The sequence below is a fragment of the Giraffa tippelskirchi genome, chromosome 4 (assembly GCF_054371585.1).
Source record: "Giraffa tippelskirchi isolate mGirTip1 chromosome 4, T2T-mGirTip1v1.2.pri, whole genome shotgun sequence".
Taxonomy (NCBI): Eukaryota; Metazoa; Chordata; class Mammalia; order Artiodactyla; family Giraffidae; genus Giraffa; species Giraffa tippelskirchi.
Genome location: NC_137278.1, coordinates 130,455,170 through 130,475,524, shown reverse-complemented (window position 1 = coordinate 130,475,524; position 20,355 = coordinate 130,455,170). Strand labels below are relative to the sequence as shown.

Here is a 20,355-nt window from a genome sequence, read left to right as displayed (position 1 = left end):
CATAGGAGCTTGAATAATCATTTGTAACTTAAATGCCTCAAACCTCTTAGATAGAAAATTTATTATATAGTTATAGATATAAAAAAGCAAATAGCAAGAATAAGATGACTACAATATTACAGTCAAGAGAAGGCCGTACATAGTTATAGCCTTTTTCATTTGTTGCATATAAGAAAAATCAATGCCTACATATTGAGGTATTATTTGCCCCTGTGTGTTAGCATTTCTTAATACTGGAAAAGCAGAAAAATCATCTGTCTCAGAGACTCGAGATTGCAAAGCCAGCAATTCAGAGAGTCTTCGTTGTGAAGGAGAATGAGTAGATAGTTTTTTCTCATAAATGTGAGTACCAGCTGAAGGCTTATCCTTGTCATCCAAAAATAGTATTATTAGCTTTAATGGCAAAAAGGGCCTCAGAAGAGTCACCATTAGAGTTATTTTTTTTTCAAAATTGAAGGGATCTTTGGCTTCACATCTATTCCAAGAGGAGGAGCACTTAGAGTAATTGGAACAGGGTTAGAAGGAAAGTTCTGAAATATTTTATGTTGTTCTAATTGGGCCTTTTGAAAAGTTTCATCATCTAATTCATATTCATGTAATAAGTGTTCTGCTTGTTGTTGAATATTAGAAGGGCTAGGATTACTTTGAAATGGTAGAATTACAGCTTTAATGAGAGCCCACAGGGGCCAGAAATCTATTGGAACATTGTTTCCTTGTTTAGTGACTTGTTCAATATTCCTTTTAACCTGGTTCCAAATTTCTGTATCAAAAGTGCCCTCATCAGGGAACCAGGGATTATGTTCAACTACTGTGTGAAGGCATGCCTCTGTGCACTGACGCGAAACCGAAAGTCCCTGAACCTTAAATAAATGATAAAGTAAAGTAGAAAAATGGTGAGGCTTTCCAGCCTTTTGTCCCATAATCTTGCACAGTTATTTGACCTGAGTGGGTCTTAGGCTTTTCCAGCTTTTTGTCCGATAACCCCGCACTTACCTGACCTCTAGTGAATCAGAGTCACTCCATCCTGAAACACACCTTGAATTCCTGAGTCCCTGTATTCGGGTGCCACTTGTGGCCTTCTAGGGAGACTGAGACCAGGTGGACCGGAGTCGATGATAAGAAAGAGAGAGAGAGAAAGAAGGACGTGGGGGACCCAGGTCTCTAGTGGAGCAAGGGTATTTTATTAGCAGAAAGGCAGGCTTATATATCTTTGGTGAAATGATTACACAGGATGAAGTGCCGTTGACTGCAACAAAAAATGGATGGTCTAATACATACAAAGTCGCTGATGCTGAAAGAAATCAAGGAAGGGAGTGACTGGAAGGAATCCAAGTAGATACCCTTTCTCATGATCTCAGTCCTGAGAGCTGCCTGCAGTTCTTCTCCTTCCTGATAAGGAACTAATAAGGAACAGAGAATCCTTGAGAAATGGCACACAAAGGAAGAAAACTGCAACATATTGGATTCTTAAAAGCTAAACAAGTACAAAGGAAAATTGCTTAAAAAATCCCTTTTCCCTCATAGGGCAGTATTGTGGGAGATGTGGTATGACATTGCAGAAAACACAAGAAACAAAGATAATAAATGTTAAGTATACCTGAGGCCTCAAGCTCCTCTGTAAGCCTTAGGGTTCTAAAAACTAGCTCAATCTTGCTAAAGTCATAACTGCTATGCCTAAGACTTCTTCCAACTCCAGGCCTGGGGAAGAAAACCAAAGGGGAAAAAAAAAAGTACCCACTGAGGTAAAAACAAGAATGCACTATTAAAAAAAAAAGGCAGTATAATATGATCTGCGGTGCTGATTTCCTCTTCCTTGATGTTTTCTGTACTGGAGAAATTATTCTGACTGGAAAGTGAAGTCTAGTGTTTGGGGAAGCGAAAGATGCAGGAATACTGGATACTATATCTACATTCTAGACAACATTAACTCACTGTTCTGTGTATTATATACACTTTTCTCTATGGCACAGGGTAATTATTTTTAAAGTTGCCATCTGTACTCACCATGAAGCTCTTCAAGTGCCATCAACAGATATACATGTTTCAGTCAACACTGTCCTCTTTAGAAAACAGGCAAGGAAAGAATCCAGCTACTCTATTTCCCTAGAGTAACCATTCCAGCAGTTGGCTCCAAGGTGTTCCGTGAAAGTCAGGAAAATTTAAGACTGAGGGCCTAGAAATGTCACCCTTCATACTGATTACACAATGAAAAGATACTTCTAATCAGGCTACCACAAAGATCCCCTCTCCCAAAATATGCTCAGCATTAAAAATAGATGAACTGTTTAATCAAAAATAGGCTCTTCTCACAAAACCCAAGACTCCAGAATTTTGCAATAATCTTACTCTGGATATATTAAAGTAATGTAATTCTTGCTTGAAAAAAGCAGTGAAAAATATTAAGAGTAGTTATACATAAGAGCTCACCAATTATGCTTAAATTAAAATGTAAAATCAGGGGAGGGAGGTGGAAGGGGGGTTCTGGAAGGGGAAAACATGTACACCCATGGTGGACTCATGTCAATGTATGGCAAAAAAAATACAATATTGTAAAGCTAAAAAACAGAAAATAAAGTAATTTTAAAAAATGTAAAATCATTTATGGAGAAAAGCTAAGTATGCAGAATGCCCATTTACCCACATTAGCTTGGGCAAAGAGGGGAGGTCATGGAGAGAAGATATAAATAGATACAAACCTGAATGTGCACAATACTTCTGGGGCAAATGCTTGGTGCTTAATATCACAATGTTTAAAACTTGAGAAGGCTATTTTCATTGGCTGCTTTAACCTCTGATACCTCACTGACTAGTTAAACTATTGGGTATGCTCTGAATGCCTTTTTTATTAGGCCAGCACACAGTTATATAGCAGCAGCTGCTCAATTCAATACTGAGCAACTGCTCAGTATTGAATTGCATTTTTCTGAAACTGTGGGAATACACTGTCAGAGCATCCTTTTACAAATTGACTCCACAGTGTTAAACCTTAGGAATTGAGTGAGTATATACATCTAGGTTAATCTTAAGACTGAATATATTGGTTCCTCCCCTGTGATTAAGACTCTACTTTCACTGGAGGTGGACATCAGTTTGATTCCAGGTGGGGAATCCCATATGCCTCCCAGTAGGGTCAAAAGGGGGGAGATTGATTATATTATTGTCTATATAAGCACATATCATAGAAATCTATATTTGTAAATCATAAAGAATGATTAAATGCTCTTAACTTAGCAAAAATGTTTACCCACGACTCACTCTTTAAACATCAGTCTCCTCTACTGCTTTTGGCATGATCTGGTTTTTGCTTTATATCAAGTTTTCTGATTACAGGAGTTGTATGACCTGAGGGGTATACTTATAAATTTCTGCAAACTCCAGTCTGTTCCTAGTAACATATAATTAAAGAATGGAGATAAACTACAGAAATGCCCCCAAGAACTTAATCTCTGTTTAATCAACCACCTTATCTTTTTCATGAGTTGTATAACAGGATTCTTTTTGCTTGTTTTCTTTCCCCAAACATTCTCTGGTAATGCAACTACTGAGAAATGAACATCTGGACACTTGCCCAGGGAGGGAAGAAAAATCCAACAAACTGATTCATCTAGAGTTGCTGTCTCTGTATAAAGAAACCAAAACACTGAAATTCATTTTTTAAGTCTCTTTTTCAAATAAGAGCTGATAAATGATGTTAATTCAGTTTTACTTTTAAGATCACAAGCTCTCTAACCTGGGAAACAAGGCTGTTGCTCTTATCAGAAATTTCAAAGGCCATGAAGTAGAAACGAGGGAATTTTAAAGAATCATCTTGGAAAAAAAATCCCTGTCACTCAGAGGATCATTATAAATGAACAATGTCTGGATTTTTTTTTTTAAGTCTTACTGAAAGGTCCTAAGTTTTAAAATAAGGCAGCAAGGTTTATGCTGAAAGAGGAAAATGATGCTCAAACATACAAAGGCTGCAGGGCTTGCAAACTCAATGTCTTTGGGGCTAGAAGGAAAGGAGAGAAGGCACCGATCTTATTCCATTAAAAATGGATAGCTGCCACTCAGTGTAAGCCAACTGCAGTTCCATGAAGGGGTACGAGTCTGGTGCTGAAAATCTTCTGACTTTTCGAACAGATCAATATGCAGAAACTTTCAAGTTTTAAGTACAAAATAATTTATTATAAAAATTTTATGGAAAAAAAATCCTGGATAGGATGAGGAGTCAAAAAAAATCTATAATCCACATGTGGGCAGGCAGTTTGTGACATGCAGACTTATCTTCCAAGTCCCAGTCTAGTTCTAGTCTCATACTACTTGGTATAAATAACTTTAAATGCTTACCATTCCCTAGGAGAGTCAGTATTAGAAATATTAGCCACTCCAGGAAATAAGACTTTGGCCTAGAAATGGTATTTGAGTATTAACAGAAAAAGTGGGAAGAAAAGATGGGACTATACACACATTAGAAAGAAAACTAATACCCCCATTATCTTCTGTTGGGCCTTATAAAGTTCAATGTTAGAATTCTTTTTATACCTAAAGTGCTAGAATGGGCTGAGTTACAATGCAGCATGGAAAACTGATCATTGGTTAAAGAATGATTTCTGGATATTGTTATTAGGTGTTAAGCTCTTTGGAAAATACCATCATATATCTGAAGAAAAATTCAAGAAAAACAACAAGAAAGAAAATAATCACAGAGCATGCCAGCAACCAGGATGAAATACAACTGCCGAATAAAAGAAATGTTTTCTTTGAATTGATGTGCTAGTATCAGTAGTTACCAAGGATAGGTCAATTAAATCCAAGTCAAGTTTAACTGGCCATAGTCAAGTATCACTTTAAAAGTAAGTCAATTTAACCAGTTCATTCTGAAAAAGAACAGTGTTCTTATTCCTTTGTCACTTGTGATTCAGACAAAATATCTAGTTTATCTGAACAACATTCTTTAAAAAAAAAATACAAAATATCATTTTTATATAAAATTCTACCCAAACTAGTATGTTCAGGTTTACATAAACATACACACATATATACTTTTAAAATTCCAGAAGTCCAGACACAAGCCCATAGGGGTGTGTGGCCATCATAGGCTAATCATTTAACTCAGTTGTAGGACTATTGTGAGGTGGGTGGGTCTCTGACCTACACTTAACAACTGCCAGTTTCAACACTGTGAGGAAATCTACCCTATGAGGAAATCTTTACCTTTTGTTCAAAATATCTTAACAAAACTCACCACTGAACAAACAGAGATATGTTAACAGGACACTTGGCACAAAAGGACTAAGAGAAAGTGGGTCTCATAGCCCCTCAGGCTGTCAGTCATCTAGACACAAGTGAGTCGGCATCCACATCCACGGTGCTCAGCAAGTAGAGTTCTGGTTGAACTGTCAATCCCAGATGGTACTGAGGACAAAAAAGATGGAAAAGGATTAGACTGATTTATAAGTATTTAAAATTGGCATTTAGGTACCTATAATCAGCATATAAAAGTAGCTCTTATTTCAGTTCTGCTATACTGATTTTCTTTCAGAAAATAAATGGCTTACAGATATATGAATGGTTTACTGTATATAAAATAATTGATAGGAGTTGAAATAGTTAAGGATTTGCTAATGCCAAATACAAAATTTGCACTTTAACTATTCTTGTGACATACTCTACCTCAGGATGGGTGTTTCTGATCAGGATATTAAGAGCAAATGTACTGTGAGCTTTTATACCTTAATATCAAGTGTGTTAGAAATCAGATTTCAGGGAATTCCCTGGCGGTCCAGTGATTAAGGATGCTGTGCTTTCCCTGCTGAAGGTTCGGGTTCAATCCCAGGTCAGGGAACTAAGATCCCACAAGCTGCACAGTGCAGCCAAAAGAGAGAAAAGAAATCAAATTTGAAATAGTCTAAATCCCAAGCCCTATTATCTGGGCTCTATTCTCCTTTGGCACCTGAGCAGAGAAAAGTCTTCCATTTAAAAAAAGAAAGAAACATAAAATGGCATGTGCTAACAGAAAAGGAAACAATCTATGGGTCCCAAACATTTATCAGACCAAATAAGAATTACTTCAGCTGCTTTTACAACACATTGCCAGGGACCTCCCTGGTGGCCCAGGGGTTAAGAATTTGCCTTGCAAGGCAGAAGACGCAGTTTGATCCTTGGTCTGGGAACTGTGATCCCACATGCCTGGGAGCAACTAAGCAAGCTCTGGCTCTGGAGTCCACAAGCAGCAACTAGAGAGAAGCCTGCGCACGGCGACAAAAGATCCCTTGAGACACAACCAAGACCCAGTGCAGATCAAAAACAAATATGAAAACAAAGCAAAAAACATATTGCCAGACCCACTCCTGGAGACTTAATCCAGAAGGTTTATACTGGCATTTGTGAAGATGTAGCTTACTCTTTTTTTCTTCTCTACATTCATCATGGGACAATCACTGAGTATCCTTTTAGCCCTAATGGTATTACGTGAGGTTTTAGGAATGTTGTTGCCCCTTGGTAACAGCCTCTTTCGGCCCTTTCAGTTACCTCATCTGTAATTTAGAGGCTGATTTTTTGTTATAAGAATTAAATGAGACTATATGAATAGGCAGGATGCTGAATGCACACAATAGATTCACGGTATGCATGCGTGCTAAGTCACTTCAGTCGTGTCTGACTCTGTGACCCTATGGACTAGTACAGTATAGTGGAAAAGGCACTGGGGCTGGAATCAAGCTCCAACTCTGCCACCTCCTATGACCTTGAGCAAGTCATGTATCCTTCTGGAGCCTTATCCTACTCATTTGTAAAACCAGAAAAAATGGTACATTTGAAAATGCCAAGGACATTAATAAGCTATCACATTTTGTGTGTGTGTGTGTCTGTGCTCAGTCATGTCTGACTCTTTGTGACCCCATGGACTATAGCCCACCAGGCTCTTCTGTCCATGAGATTTTTCCAGGCAAGAATACTGGAATGGGTTGCCATTTCCTACTGTAGGGGATCTTCCCCAATCCAGGGATCGAACCCGCATCTCTTGTCTCTCCTACACTGGCAGGCAGATTCTTTACCACTGCACCACCTGGGAAGCCTAACTCATTTAGGTCTTCGATATTTTTTTAGACATTAAAAATGCCCATCAGAGGATTGTGATGACTATTAAGAAGATGAGACAAAATGGAGCCCATGACAAAAACTATTCTCAACTACCAGGCTAGGAATTACTGAAACACACTGGCCTTAGGGCAGAATAACAGCACTTCACCTTTCACATACACTTTAGGGTCTTAAGACTTAAGGTTGTAATAAACAAGAGCAATTATCAGATACCGGACAATTCACTGCAGCCTATTCTCAAGTGAGCTAAGGTGGTGGGGTGGGCTTGTAGCAAGCAAGGGCTGCATTTTTAGTCCTATGATCTCCAGATTGTATCACTTGATGACTTAGTAGAGAAAACTCCTTTGTTGGAGAAGTTTGTGGTATTGCTTGGGGACACTGAGAAATGGGGCTTAATGGCAGAGGAATTGGCTAAACCTTTCAAGGGCACAGGGGTATGGAAATGAATCAACTATCAGTTCTTAGCTATTGCTGGCCCTGCCCATTTTCTACACCTACCAGAAAAAGCATTCAGGTACTTGTGAAAATTTAGCACAGGCCAACAAAATTAGCCTATCAATTGTCAACTTTTGACCTAAAATGTATTATAGCACTCATCAGAGCATTAAGAAAAGTATCTTTGATATGGTGCTGTTCTGGGCGCTGCTAGACACCAAAGCTTGGTGTCTTAAAGTGTATACTACAAAGTGTATACTGTATATTGTATAGGATGATTGGTAATGATAACATGGGCTCTGGAATTAAGCTAGTCAGGTTCAAATGGCAACTGCCCACTTACTGGTGATATGTTGTTTTAACTTTTGGTCCTTCAGTTGCCCTATCTATATCCTCTTGTTATAAGAATTACATGAGATCATGTGAGTGCTTGGGATTCCTAGGTGGTGCAATGGTAAAGAATCCTCCTGCCAATGCAGGAGGTGCAAGAGACTCAAGTCTGATCCCTGGGTCCAGAAGAACCCTGGAGGAAGGCATGGCAACCTGCTTCAGTATTCCTGCCTGGAAAATCTCATGGACAGAGGAGCCTGGCGGACTATAGTCCATGGGGTCACAAAGAGTCAGACACGACTGAGCCCCGCCACCCCCCCCACACACAAACGTGAGTGCTTAGACACCCAACTAGCATGCATTAGTCATTTTTAACATTCCAAAGCTAAGATGTCAAAAGAAGGTGACACATCTGGACTAACTGGTCCTGTCCATGGAAGAAACAGAAAGCACTGCAGAGGGCAGAGCTAAAGGAAATGTCTCAAATCAGGACCTTCAAAGTGTTATGCATCTTATTTTAGTTCTGAAATTAAACCCCAATAAGGAGTTCCCCGGTGGCTTAGTGGTTATGATTCCAGACTGTCACTGCCACAGGCCCAGGTACAATCCCTGGTCAGGAAGCTAAGATTCTGTAAGCCACATGGCACAGTAAAAAAAAAAAACAAAACAAAGGAAGAAGGGAGGAAGGACAACATGTAGAACAAAATTCTGAGATAATTTCTATGGTGTATTCAATTCCTGAAAGACAGACAGGGGAAGAAGCTTGCAACAGAGAAAGGGAAAATGAAGTTCTAGTGACACTCCTGGGACAAATTAAGTGCTGACTTAGGTCTTCCTGCTGTGTGTTTGGTGACAAGCCTAGTAGTTTACTGGGTCTGAGCTTTGTCTTTGTATTTATATCTAGTCTGCCAAAATGCTTTCATATCTAAGCTAAACAATTTTCATTTCTCTTTTCAAATACACATAGTTTTTATTGGCAGCATATACAGAACATAAAAGCCTACCTCAATGGTGAAACAAGACAACAGACAGAAAAATATTCAGCTTAGAGCAGAGAAAGGCAAAATGACCATTCTTCTCAACTTTAAATATGGTAATGATGTAATCTTTAGCAACAGCAAAACTAAATTGGTAGTAGAAATTAGTGTTCAGTGTCTACAATTCACCAAGTCTTCCTGGAATTAAAAGTATGTTGAGGCTTGAACGATATAAATTTGAACCTCGAGGGTCTGCTCCCACACAGATTTTTTTTTTCAATATTAAATGCCACAGAAATACATGATCCCAAGTCGGGTGAATTTGAGAATGCAGAATCATAGATTCAGAGGAACACCGGACATGAACGGCTGAGTATAAACACGAAGAGCTGACTATAGATTACAGGCCAATATTTTTTATTCCACAGAGGGTCAGCATCCCTGGATATCCAGGTGTAAATTGTATTTCTCTAACTCTTATAAAGAGAAAAATCACTAACAGCGTGGGTCTAGTATGTTCTCCAGGTGGTAGTTAATGTTTCAGTATTTCAAAGTTGTTGAGACCCATTAACAGAGTATTTTCAAGGTTAAAAAAATACCTAGGAAACCTAACTGAAAAAAGAAAAAAAAACTTTAAAATTACAAACTAAGTGTACATATTGTTAAATGTCACTAAAAGCTTGTTTTAACAACTCCTAAAACCACTAACAGGACCTCACAGGAGCCAAACTGCAGCTCTTCCCCATCCCTGTTAATTCCCAGTATGCTGTAGCAGCATTATTTTATTCCACACAGAGTGCATATGCTGGCACTGTAAGATTTCAATTTTAAATGTTGTTTACTGTACCCAAAGTACTGGCTGAACAGAAAGTACACTTTACATGTGAGAGCATCTGATGGAATATAGCATGGGAGTGTTAACACTGTAAAATACTACACACATAGTGATATAAACTGCGGCTTAACTGGGAAGAAATTTTCCATCATTGCAAGTCATATATATAACTTTTAAAAGAAAACTACCAGCTTTTACCTGGGTTTTTAAACATTTGTAAACCTGAGACTGACCGGACCTACCCAGACCCTGGGAAAGGTAAATGTTAATGTACTGTCTTTACAAAGAACTTTGTCAACATGGCCCTCACCTACTGAGGCCAGACAAGAACTTAAGATGTCAGTCCCCAGTTATTTTCAGAGTGCCCTTGTGACCAGTTTAGGGAATGATATTAGGGAGAGAAAGGGATGTGAGAAATAATGGCTAAGGAATTTTCCTCTCATGATTTTGTTATGTCACTGGAGGGGTTGAGGTAAAGGTATGGTCAGTGGAACACATTAGTTTACCCTTAGTTAGTGAGTTAGTGTTAATCACTCAGTCGTGTCCAACTCTTTGCGACCCCAAGGAATGTAGCCCGCCAGGCTCCTCTAACCATGGGATTCTCCAGGCAAGAATACTGGAGTAGGTTGCCATTCCTTTCTCCAGGAGATCTTCCCAATCCTGGGATCAAACCTGGGTCTCTTGCACTGCAGATGGATTTTTCACGATCTGAGCCACCGGAGAAGCCCCCAGTTTACCCTTAATGAGATATAAAACAGTCCATTCAGTCTGTGCTTTAGACTGTGTACAAAGTATTGGAAACAATGCCTTTAGGGGTTCAGGTGAACAGAGCACACCAATCAACAGGCACTCCAGAAGGAAGACACCAAAAATGAAAAGTCCTTCAATTACATTCCCATTACTGTTCTCACCAAGTCAGTGGCTATAAAAGACCTGATTATTTATCTCCACCGGACAATGTGATTTGGTTTGAGATAATCACATGGTGTCAGGCTCCACATGTAAAAATGTCAGAAGTGGCTGAAGAGCAGCAGCTCCATGCTGAAGGGACCCATTTCCTCTGACTCCAGAGCTCCACCATCTGGTCTCAAAGTTTTTCCCTCTGAGGGAATGGCTGAAGAGAGGTAGCCCAGTGCAACCCTGCAGAGAGAACTTGGCAACCATAGTGACACCAAAGGACTCGCTGAGAGGCAGTGAGCTTTGCAACGCTTACATCCAGAGCTCCTGAGATTGCCTGGCAAGTCGTCTTGGGCATGCTTCTGAAAAACATGACGATTCTGGAAGAAGTTGTATTTTAGGAATAAAACAGATGGTTCCTCTTCTTTCAAGTTTTTTCTCCTCACCCCAATGTCTCTTGAGAACATCAGTTCATAAATACTACCATCTTTTTCTATCACTACCCTCCTAGAGGAGGAAGGGGGAGGCTTCCCAACTCTAGTGCTCAAGAAGAAATACCATCAGGAGAGCTCTGTACTAATATGAGAGTTATTAAAATCAGGACTCCAAAGAAAATTTTGATAAACTCTTTAATCTCTGCAGAAAATTGTTGAAGTGATTTTCTAACAGATTAGTTACCACCACCTACAAGTTAGTTTTACCATCTGTCTATTTATCATCTTTTTTATGCTTTCTTGTCCCTCTTAACTGCCACTGAGAAATTTAAAGTGAAAATAAAAGAATCCTGAACTTAATAGGGGTAGATTATCTCACGATTTTATATCAATATGGATCAAGCCACCCTAGTTGAGATTTAATCATTTACAATTAAAAATTTATAATTTTATAATTAAAATAATCCAGAGGACTGCTGGTGCCCATGCCCCAGTCCCTGCAGGGAGCCACTGCTGACCCACGCCTCTAGAGGAGACCCTCCAACACTAGCAGATTTCAACACTAAACCTGCACAATGGCTTTGAAACCAAGAGTAGTGGATTTTGATGTATCCTGAAACAAACCCTTTACAACAATCAAAGTTGTAGTCACTTTGGAGTACGGAGAGAGAGCAACGTGGAACAATCGCTTCTCGTATCCTTCAATGGCACTGACACCTCCATCCGAGACAGGTTCATAAGCTTGTTGAAAAATGAGAACAAGTTTAAGGTTTTCTAAGTGGAAGAACAGTCCAGTGTGACACTGTTCAAACATTTCTAAGTTCATTGCCCACATGTAGCAGTCAAAAATCTTTGCTAACCTTTTATGCAATAAACACTTTACTGAGCACTTAATATATCTCAGGCACTACTTAATTAAAACTAAATTGAAAATAAAATCAAATTTTATTATAATTTAAATAAATTAAATTAAATTGAAAATAAACTTGAAATTAAAAGACGCTTGCTCCTTGGAAGAAAAGCTATGACAAACCTAGACAGCATATTAAAAAGCAGAGACATTACTTTGCCAACAAAGGTCCATATAGTCAAAGCTAGGGTTTTTCTAGTACTTATTATGGATGTGAGAGTTGGACCATAAAAAGAACCGAGCACTGAAAGATTGATGCTTTTGAACTGTGATGTTGGAGAAGCCTCTTGAGAGCCCCTTGGACTGCAAAGAAATCAAACCAATCAATCCTAAAGGAAATCAACCCTGAATATTTATTGGAAGGACTGATGCTGAAGCTGAAACTCCAATACTTTGGCCACCTGATGCGAAGAGCTGACTCATTTGAAAAGACCTTGATGCTGGGAAAGATTGAAGGCAAGAGGAGAAGGGATGGGATGGTTGGATGGCATCACCAACTCGATGGACATGAGTTTGAATAAGCTCCAGGAGTTGGTGATGGACAAGGAAACCTGGTGTGCTGCAGTCCATGGGGTCGCAAAGAGTTGGACACGAACGAGCAACTGAACTGAACTGAACTAAGACACTACTTTAGGTTTTGGGAGTATTGCTACGAACAACACAAACTGCTTTCCCTTGATTCTACTAAAGGAGATAAGACATTAAATAGATGTAAAGAAAAAACAATTATTCAAAGAGTATGCATAAGGAAAGTATTTCTCAGCCTTTTAAATGCACTGTCATTTGATAAACTAAACTTGCACACGTATTCTGTACTTAGTATTATAAACAATTTATTGAATTATCTAAATATGCTTTTTTAACATACAGTCAAGTCTTTCTCAGAATCTTACACAGAGGATTATGCCTCAAAAAGATAAAAGAAGCTGGCCCTTGGGCAGCAAAAGAGTTCCGTGTTGTTTGAGAGAAGCAGATGTCAAATTGTTAAGGATCCTACCTAATCCAGTTCCCAGGTTAGAGTTCAGAAAGAAAAATAATGCCATCTTTCAAACATATGAAACAAAGTCTTTTCCAACAAACAGTTGAGTCCTAAATGCAGTCTGTGCAACACATATGTCTGGCTATGTTCACACAGTAAACCACAGAAACACATTGGCTCTGATGGTACCTGCAGACAGTGTTTACTTAGTGTAGCCATGGATAGCATCTTTGGTCAGCAGGACTTCAGAGATGCTTACCGTGTGTGTCCAGAGTCCAGGAAGGACATGCCCAGTGCAATGAAACACTGCCAACCCTGAAAGAGAAAATACAGTCATCATTCACCAAACTTGTGGAGAGCCCTTACCCCCCGCACCGCCCACACTGCTGCTCAGATGCAAACTTCTTTGTTGGACTAATTTCAATCCTCAGCTCCCTTTGTTCCTACTGCTTTGTGTTGGCTTCTTTTATCTGATTGGGAGAGTTCTGTGAATACCACTCTTTTTCAGGCTTATCACATTCCTTACAATACGGGGAATGACTGACTAATAAAATCGCGATAGTCTCCTGACTAAACAGTAGTACTTCACTCTAGAATCAGTGCTCGGCCTTAAAAGTAGGTCTTCAACAATTTCTATAGCATCAGGCTGACTGAGAACAATTCAGCACATCTGCATGAAGGAAAGATCCCCTTAACTTCAACAGCATTTTCTTTGGGCGGGTGTGTGTGTGTGTGTGTGTGTGTGTGTGTGTGTGTGTTTGTCTGGGACTTTGAAGTGTGTGTGTGTGTGTCTGGGACTTTGAAGTGTGTGTGTGTGTGTCTGGGACTTTGAAGTGTGTGTGTGTGTGTCTGGGACTTTGAAGTGTGTGTGTGTGTGTGTGTGTGTGTGTGTGTGTGTGTCTGGGACTTTGAAGTGTGTGTGTGTGTGTGTGTCTGGGACTTTGAAGTGTGTGTGTGTGTGTGTCTGGGACTTTGAAGTGTGTGTGTGTGTGTGTCTGGGACTTTGAAGTGTGTGTGTGGGGGGGGGGACTTTGGTGTGTGTGTGTGTCTGTCTGTCTGTCTGTCTGGGACTTTGAAGTGAAAGCCCGAAATCCTAATGACTATACCACCAGGGAATGCTTTGCTGTGAATTTTTAAAACAATTTCTGTCAAGACCATACTCAGTCAACTTGGGTTTCCTTGGAGTAAGTCCCTATAGGCTCTTCATAATCTTAAGTGTGCCCATGGTTCACTGAGGAGGAAAAAAGAAGAGATATATCTACTCAAGTCATAATTTTTCAATATTTACTAAAATGCTTTCCCAATCAAGTACCTACCCTGTGGCAGATACTGGCATGGGAACTAGGTCAGTGTTAGAAAGATGAGCAGGGGGTTTCCACCCTCCAGCCTTGCCATCCTCTGTAGCAGATATGGTATAAATTCTGCTATCCCTATTCCTGAACCCTGTGTTTTTTAGAGAAACCTGTGTAGAACAGGGAGGTGGATGTGTTGTAGCTATCACTGCTTTTCACTGATATAAGTAACATTATAGATCTGGAAAATAGAGAAAGAATATATCCATAATCCCACCATCCTAAGGCAACTACTCTTACCATTTTTACATAATTTACTCTAGGCTTTTGATAATTTTTTGATTATCTAGGTATACATAATTCTGCATTCCCTTTTTACAGAGCTATGTTTCATAACCATCATTTTTAGTAATTCAAAGAGAGACTTTCACTATTTACTAATTTCAACACTGGACAGCTATTAATTAGTAGAGCTGGGCAGGGCTGTGAACCCACATGTGCTGCCCTCCAAAGATCTGAAATCACATGACACAGCTCCCTTCTCCAGCCCCATCTTTTACCACTCTCTACTTTCTACACAGCTGATCTTCTTTGAGTTTTTCAAACATACTACACTCTCTTGTTAGGAATTATTAGGAATGGAAACCAGATGGAGTGACAGAAAAATGACAGCACTTAGGAACCAAGGGAAAATGTATGGCTAAACATATTCTTTAGTCACAGCTGGATTAATGATATCATGTAAATTGTGTCAATAACCTGAAGATAGATTGCTATGTGCTCTTTTGGGTTCTTCCTCTTCTGAGTGTTAGCCCCCCTTGACCACCCCTGCCCCCTCCCAACTGGACTTACCAAGTAAAACACAAAGCTCAGATAAGCTACGCTGACCACTGCAGCCACCACATACAATACCATATGTCCTACATCCTGGACATAAACCATGACAAAGTACATGTTGATGGAACAGATAATAAGGACCACGATACCGCCCACGATCCTCAAGCCTCTGTAAAAAGAATCAGCACAATTATTGGTGGAATAGTCCACCCTGTCCACAGATGAAAAAAGACACTGGATCTCCTTAGGCAGGAATAAAGAGCATTTCAAAATAAACTTAAAAGTAGATCTTATGTCCCAGATTAGGTTAAAAGGGTCAAAGTTACACAATGTTAGGGAGAAAGAAAGGCTTCCCTGGTGGTTCAGACAGCTAAGAATCTGCCTGCAATGCAGGAGGCCTGGGCTTGATCCCCGGGTCAGGAAGATCCCATGAAGAAGGGAATGGCTACCCACTCCAGTATTCTTGCCTGGAGAAGAGCTCCATGGTCACAAATTACAATGGGTCACAAAGAATCAGACATGACTGAGTGGCTGACACACACACAAACACACACACACACAGAAAGAGGAAAAAACAACACTATCAAATAATCCCTATTATTTAATTCCCTAAAAATGGAACAAGCCCTAAAACTGCAAAAAGTCACAAGTCCCTAGAGATGAAACAAGTCATTTCAAATACCGCATGTCCTTTACAGATGTATAGAAAAGTTATTAGAACAAAAAATGTGCTTTCCCTCCTTTGTTACATGCACGATTTCTATCTTCATTTTTTTTTACTTTTTTTAAAATTGAAGTAGAGTCAATATACAATGTTGTGCTTATTTTTTTTTTAAATTTTTGGCCATTCTCTGTGGTATGTGAGACCTTAGTTTCAGGGAAGTCCCCAATAGTCTCCATTTTCTAAGTCATTAAAGGGGCAGTTCTAGCAATCACGTCTTAAAGCATATAGCTCCCCTATAACCGATTTTCTGACTGGCCTATTTGATGAAGATACCCTTTCCCCACACATCTTTGGGAACTAAAAGAAATACACTCACAGTCCATTGGCAAATTCGCTCATGACCGGTCGCAAGCTCGTGTATGTTAGGATGGGTATGAGAGCAAAGGGAAGCTAGAAAAGAGAAAACTAAGATCAGACAAGGCTATGGAGGGTTCCTGTAACACCCTCAGAGAGCAGCACTCTTAGCAAAACAGAACCACAGACTCTGCCTTATCTACTGTGAGAAAGTATTCCTGTCATCACAACATGCTGGAGGGTTATGTGGAAATGTGTAGGATGAACTTGGCACCAATTAGGCTCATAGTGTCTTAACAAAATTTGTATCTGCTGAATTTTCTTAATCTCCATAAAACCAAGGAGTGTCTTATACATTATTTAATGTTTGCTTGTATTAACAAACAATAACGTTGCGTTCTTTGTGTAATTACAGCTTATAATTCCCATTCAACAGGCTTAGAAAAAAAAACAAGTCATTTCTAAAAGCCTTTGAGATGCCAGAGATCTCATATGCATTCACTGTAGACCAAGAATGTGTCTCTTTCTTCCTCTGAGTTTTCCCCACACCCACACTAGGCTTGGTACTAAGGGCAATACAGAATGCCTCCTGACTCAATGGGATGTGAGTTTCCCCAGCTCCCTTCTCACTTGTAAGCTCTGAAGAACATTCAAGATGTCATTCAACTCTGTTAGATGCTCCATGTCTTGGAAGACGGCAATAAGCAGAGCGGGGATGATGGCAATAGAGCGGGTCAGACTCACTCGGGCAAAGCGTGACCACTTTAGGTTCAGGAATCCCTGGAAGAAATCACAGAAGCAGGATGAATGTCTGGAAGAGGAAACAGAAAAAGGTCTGGGGAGGTACAGGGAGATCTTAGAGGCACGGAATTAAGAAAGGACAAAAGGGCAATGTCCTCTTCCTCTCGTCTATCCCAGTCACAACAGCACGTACCTCCATGACAAACTGGCCGGAATAGGTCCCTGTCATGGTGGAGCTCTGTCCTGCAGCCAGGATCCCCACCGCCCAGATGTAGAGAGCGGCAGGCCCAAAGTAACACCCCAGCACAACACCCTGGAGAGGCAAGGGAGAAAAGTCACCTGAGACAACACCCCATAGTGCTCCTCTGTGTCACCTCTCTCTCTTCCTGGCCACACACCCACCTATACCAAGCGCTGTGTTGGCACTGTCCCAGAAGCTGGACTCGGGTCCTGACCTCGTACTAGAGGCTTTCAACCTGAATTCTGCTGGATGGGCCCCCACTCCTCCTCAGCCTAGTCCCTTCTCTTCTCTAGGCTCCTAAAGCTTTTATCCCCAACTTATATGTCAACTATTAAAAAAAAGTCTACAACACATTTCCCAAATTATATTTCTTAACGCGGTATTCTGGAAGATGGTAATAGGAATGGAGAGAAAACGCAAATGAATTCTGGAGATGCTACATACTATTTATTCTACTCTTGGAGGTTCACAATGTAACTGGCATAAAAGAGACAGGTCCCAATAAAGACCACTTTCCTGGGACTTTCCTGGTAGTGCAGTGGTTAAGACTTCATGCTCCCAATGCAGGAGGCATGGGATGATCCCTGGTCAGGGAACTAGATCCCACATGCCACACAGCGTGGCCTAAATAAATAAAGTCTCTAGCCACAAGGGTGAGGGGTTGGGGAGGAGAACAAATTTACAAAAAAAAAGACCACTTTACTAAGAACACCTTCTTTGATGCCAATTAACGCCTATAGCACAAAATGCTATCAACACAAGTTTAAGAATCACGGATACAATTCATCTTTCCAGCTGATCTTATATTTCTTTCCACATAATTCAAAAGGCTTGTCTGGTATGGGACCTCTGAATAACAACACTCAACAATCCAGAGAAGATATGCTGAGCTCTGAGGTGAACCCTCAGAAAAGACCAGATACTATGCTAAGAATCTTGATTCAGGGGCAAAAATCAGAAATCTGAACAGGTTTACCCCTTTGTAGATGTCCACAGCCAATGTTGAGTTATCATCAGGGAAAAGGTGAGTATGGGGACTGCTGCTGTTTTTACAGACTGCAACCTGGAACCAAAGCAGTTTAGGAACAGCTTTTAATTTTGAGTCGAGGACTCAGAGAAGAAGACCTCTCCTACAGCTCACACACAGGTCATCTAAGAGACAGATGCTGAAGGCAAGAAACTGGACATAGATTCTGATGAGAGCAGAGACTAGCCACAAATATGAAAGGACACCCAGAATAGGGAGCCCTTAGTCAAAGCAGAGACAGGAGTCAGAAGTCCTATAATGGTAAACAAAGGAGTCATCAAAACTGACTGGCAATCAGGAGTCAAGAGGACAGAGAATTCAAAGTGACAAAACAGCCTGTCTAGCCACAGATCCTGTTTTCTGTGTGTTGATTCCTCCCAACCTGTCATTGCCAAATGGCAGGACTGGCAAGCAGCTGGTAGTTGGTAAACAGGAAGGGAAAGGGGATGAGAAAGAGCAAACAGACGTGAAGCCACTAACAACACCAAGAGGCAATCTCTGTCCGAGGAAAACTCCCTTCCCAGTCAAAAGCTGGGAAGGATGGGCTGAGCTTTACCACAGCCCCAGAGCGTAAACCACGACTGGAGCAATGATTTAGTGGGCAGCACTAAGATCTATTTCCCCTGAGCTCTAAGTCACTGTCATGTTTTCCTGCCCCAATCAGCTTTTCTCTTTACCCTCACATTCACTACTACCCAGGTCCCTGGCTTACTCACCACCTGCTCGTTGGTTTTCTCAAAAAATGCTTCGGCAAACACTGAGATGACACAGGTGTTGATGATAAAGGAAACAAAGAGAGCAATGCAGCAGTCAATGAAGAAGTACTTATTGGCTTCTCGAACTTCCTGCCTTTTGGCTCGGTCTATATGTCTGGACTAGAGAGGTAACAGCAAAAGTCATTTTTTTAAAACTGTTGGAACAAGTTACTTGCAATATTTCATGAGTATGGAGTCCAATGAAAGTCCTCGATGGCAAACAACTGATCACATGAAATGTGTGAGATTCCACTTACATCCTGGTTCGCTGAGTAAGAAGTCATGACCCTGTGATGATACCATACATCCCCAAATTGGAAAAAGTGACCAAGTGACTTCTGAGCCCTCAGTTACTGTGGCTGGAAGAACCGCTGACCTACAAAAACAACTTGATTTCAGACCTAAGCGGGAGACAACCTTAATTACAAAAGTCTCTGAAATCTCCCAGCTAATGATGGTGTTGGACTGACTGGTAAAAGCCAGGTTGGGCTTTTTTTCCCTGACCACTAGGAGGCCATTCAGGCTTCTGAGATTTAAAGATGGGAAACATGGTACACCTTCAGTATTTTTAAGAGGGACTTTAGTCTCTTCTCTATGGGGTCTGTTATGTCTGGTCACCTTTGTGATAAAAATGAGTCCAACTGTGGAAAAATAACGTGCTCCTTCAGGGCTCTAACAGTTGTAAACTAAATGTGTGTCCCTTGCAATTAAAGGAAAAGGTCCCATGAACTACACAGGCCACTGAGATAAGAAAGGTTTTGCTCACCTTGACTAAGGCAGAATGCAAGTAAATGTTGTGTGGCATGATAATGGCGCCCACAATGGCCACAGCCTGCATGATCTGTGGGGTATGACAGTCTGAACAGGATGGTAGGAACATGCCTTGGAGGACCTGGGTCTGGCTGGGTTTCACTGTAACATACTACACACAAACAGAACAGCTATTAGCCTTTACTGGAACATAAGACTGGGGAGTAACACAGTACTAGAGACACTGCATCCTTTACTCCTTAAGCCTCTTCATCAACAACTACATAGGAAAGGAGGAACACAGAACCATCCAAAAGAACCAAGCAGCACAGTTCAGAGAATTTAGCACTGGAATGTCCAGACATTTTCATACTGTATTTATGGATGTGTAAAGAATGTAATTAATATTCTTAAGAAATAAAACAGCTGCTAAGGGCCTTATTGATATTAGTTGTCACAATAACTCCTGTCAGACACACCTTAGAATAGTCAATTCTTGATTACCCACACTAACCATGCTTCTGTGCCCACCATGTATACAAAAATCACTTATGCTTGCCACTAGCATCTGCTGAAACTCACTCAGAAACACTTCTCATACACACTTTTTTCCTGGTTCAGCATTTCCCTTGGAAGCCTTAGACCAAGGTGCATCATCTACTCAGAGCAGATGCATTGTTAAAACCTTATTAGCTAGGGCAATAAATAGCAATCAGTTTATAATTGGACATAGAAAGGTGCTGGGTTTCAGTTCACTACATGTAATGGTAGAGTTAGCTTTAACCCAATGGAGTGTTGGGGCTGGGGCACAAAC

At 40.4% G+C, this 20,355-nt stretch overlaps 1 protein-coding gene across 22 annotated transcripts in view; it reads right to left on the bottom strand.

Moving 5' to 3' along the window:
* Positions 1 to 1,160: 1,160 nt before the first annotated feature.
* The window catches only part of LOC145546222 (natural resistance-associated macrophage protein 2-like), an 86,794-nt gene continuing 67,599 nt past the window's right edge, over positions 1,161 to 20,355 (bottom strand). For 3 of the 22 annotated variants that reach the window (XM_081592453.1, XM_081592458.1, XM_081592457.1), the window contains 9 exons: positions 19,558 to 19,713; positions 18,753 to 18,911; positions 17,986 to 18,072; positions 16,962 to 17,081; positions 16,658 to 16,807; positions 16,050 to 16,123; positions 15,025 to 15,178; positions 13,140 to 13,195; positions 4,146 to 5,397 (listed from right to left, as the gene is read on the bottom strand). In XM_081592453.1, coding sequence (XP_081448579.1) covers positions 5,382 to 5,397; positions 13,140 to 13,195; positions 15,025 to 15,178; positions 16,050 to 16,123; positions 16,658 to 16,807; positions 16,962 to 17,081; positions 17,986 to 18,072; positions 18,753 to 18,911; positions 19,558 to 19,713 — 972 coding nt within the window. In that variant the 3' untranslated portion in view covers positions 4,146 to 5,381. Of the gene's footprint in view, positions 1,401 to 4,145; positions 5,398 to 11,172; positions 11,733 to 13,135; positions 13,196 to 13,845; positions 15,179 to 16,049; positions 16,124 to 16,657; positions 16,808 to 16,961; positions 17,082 to 17,985; positions 18,073 to 18,752; positions 18,912 to 19,557; positions 19,714 to 20,355 lie in introns of those variants that run through there. The other 19 variants (XM_081592455.1, XM_081592456.1, XM_081592454.1 and 16 more) reach the window with 12 other exon arrangements.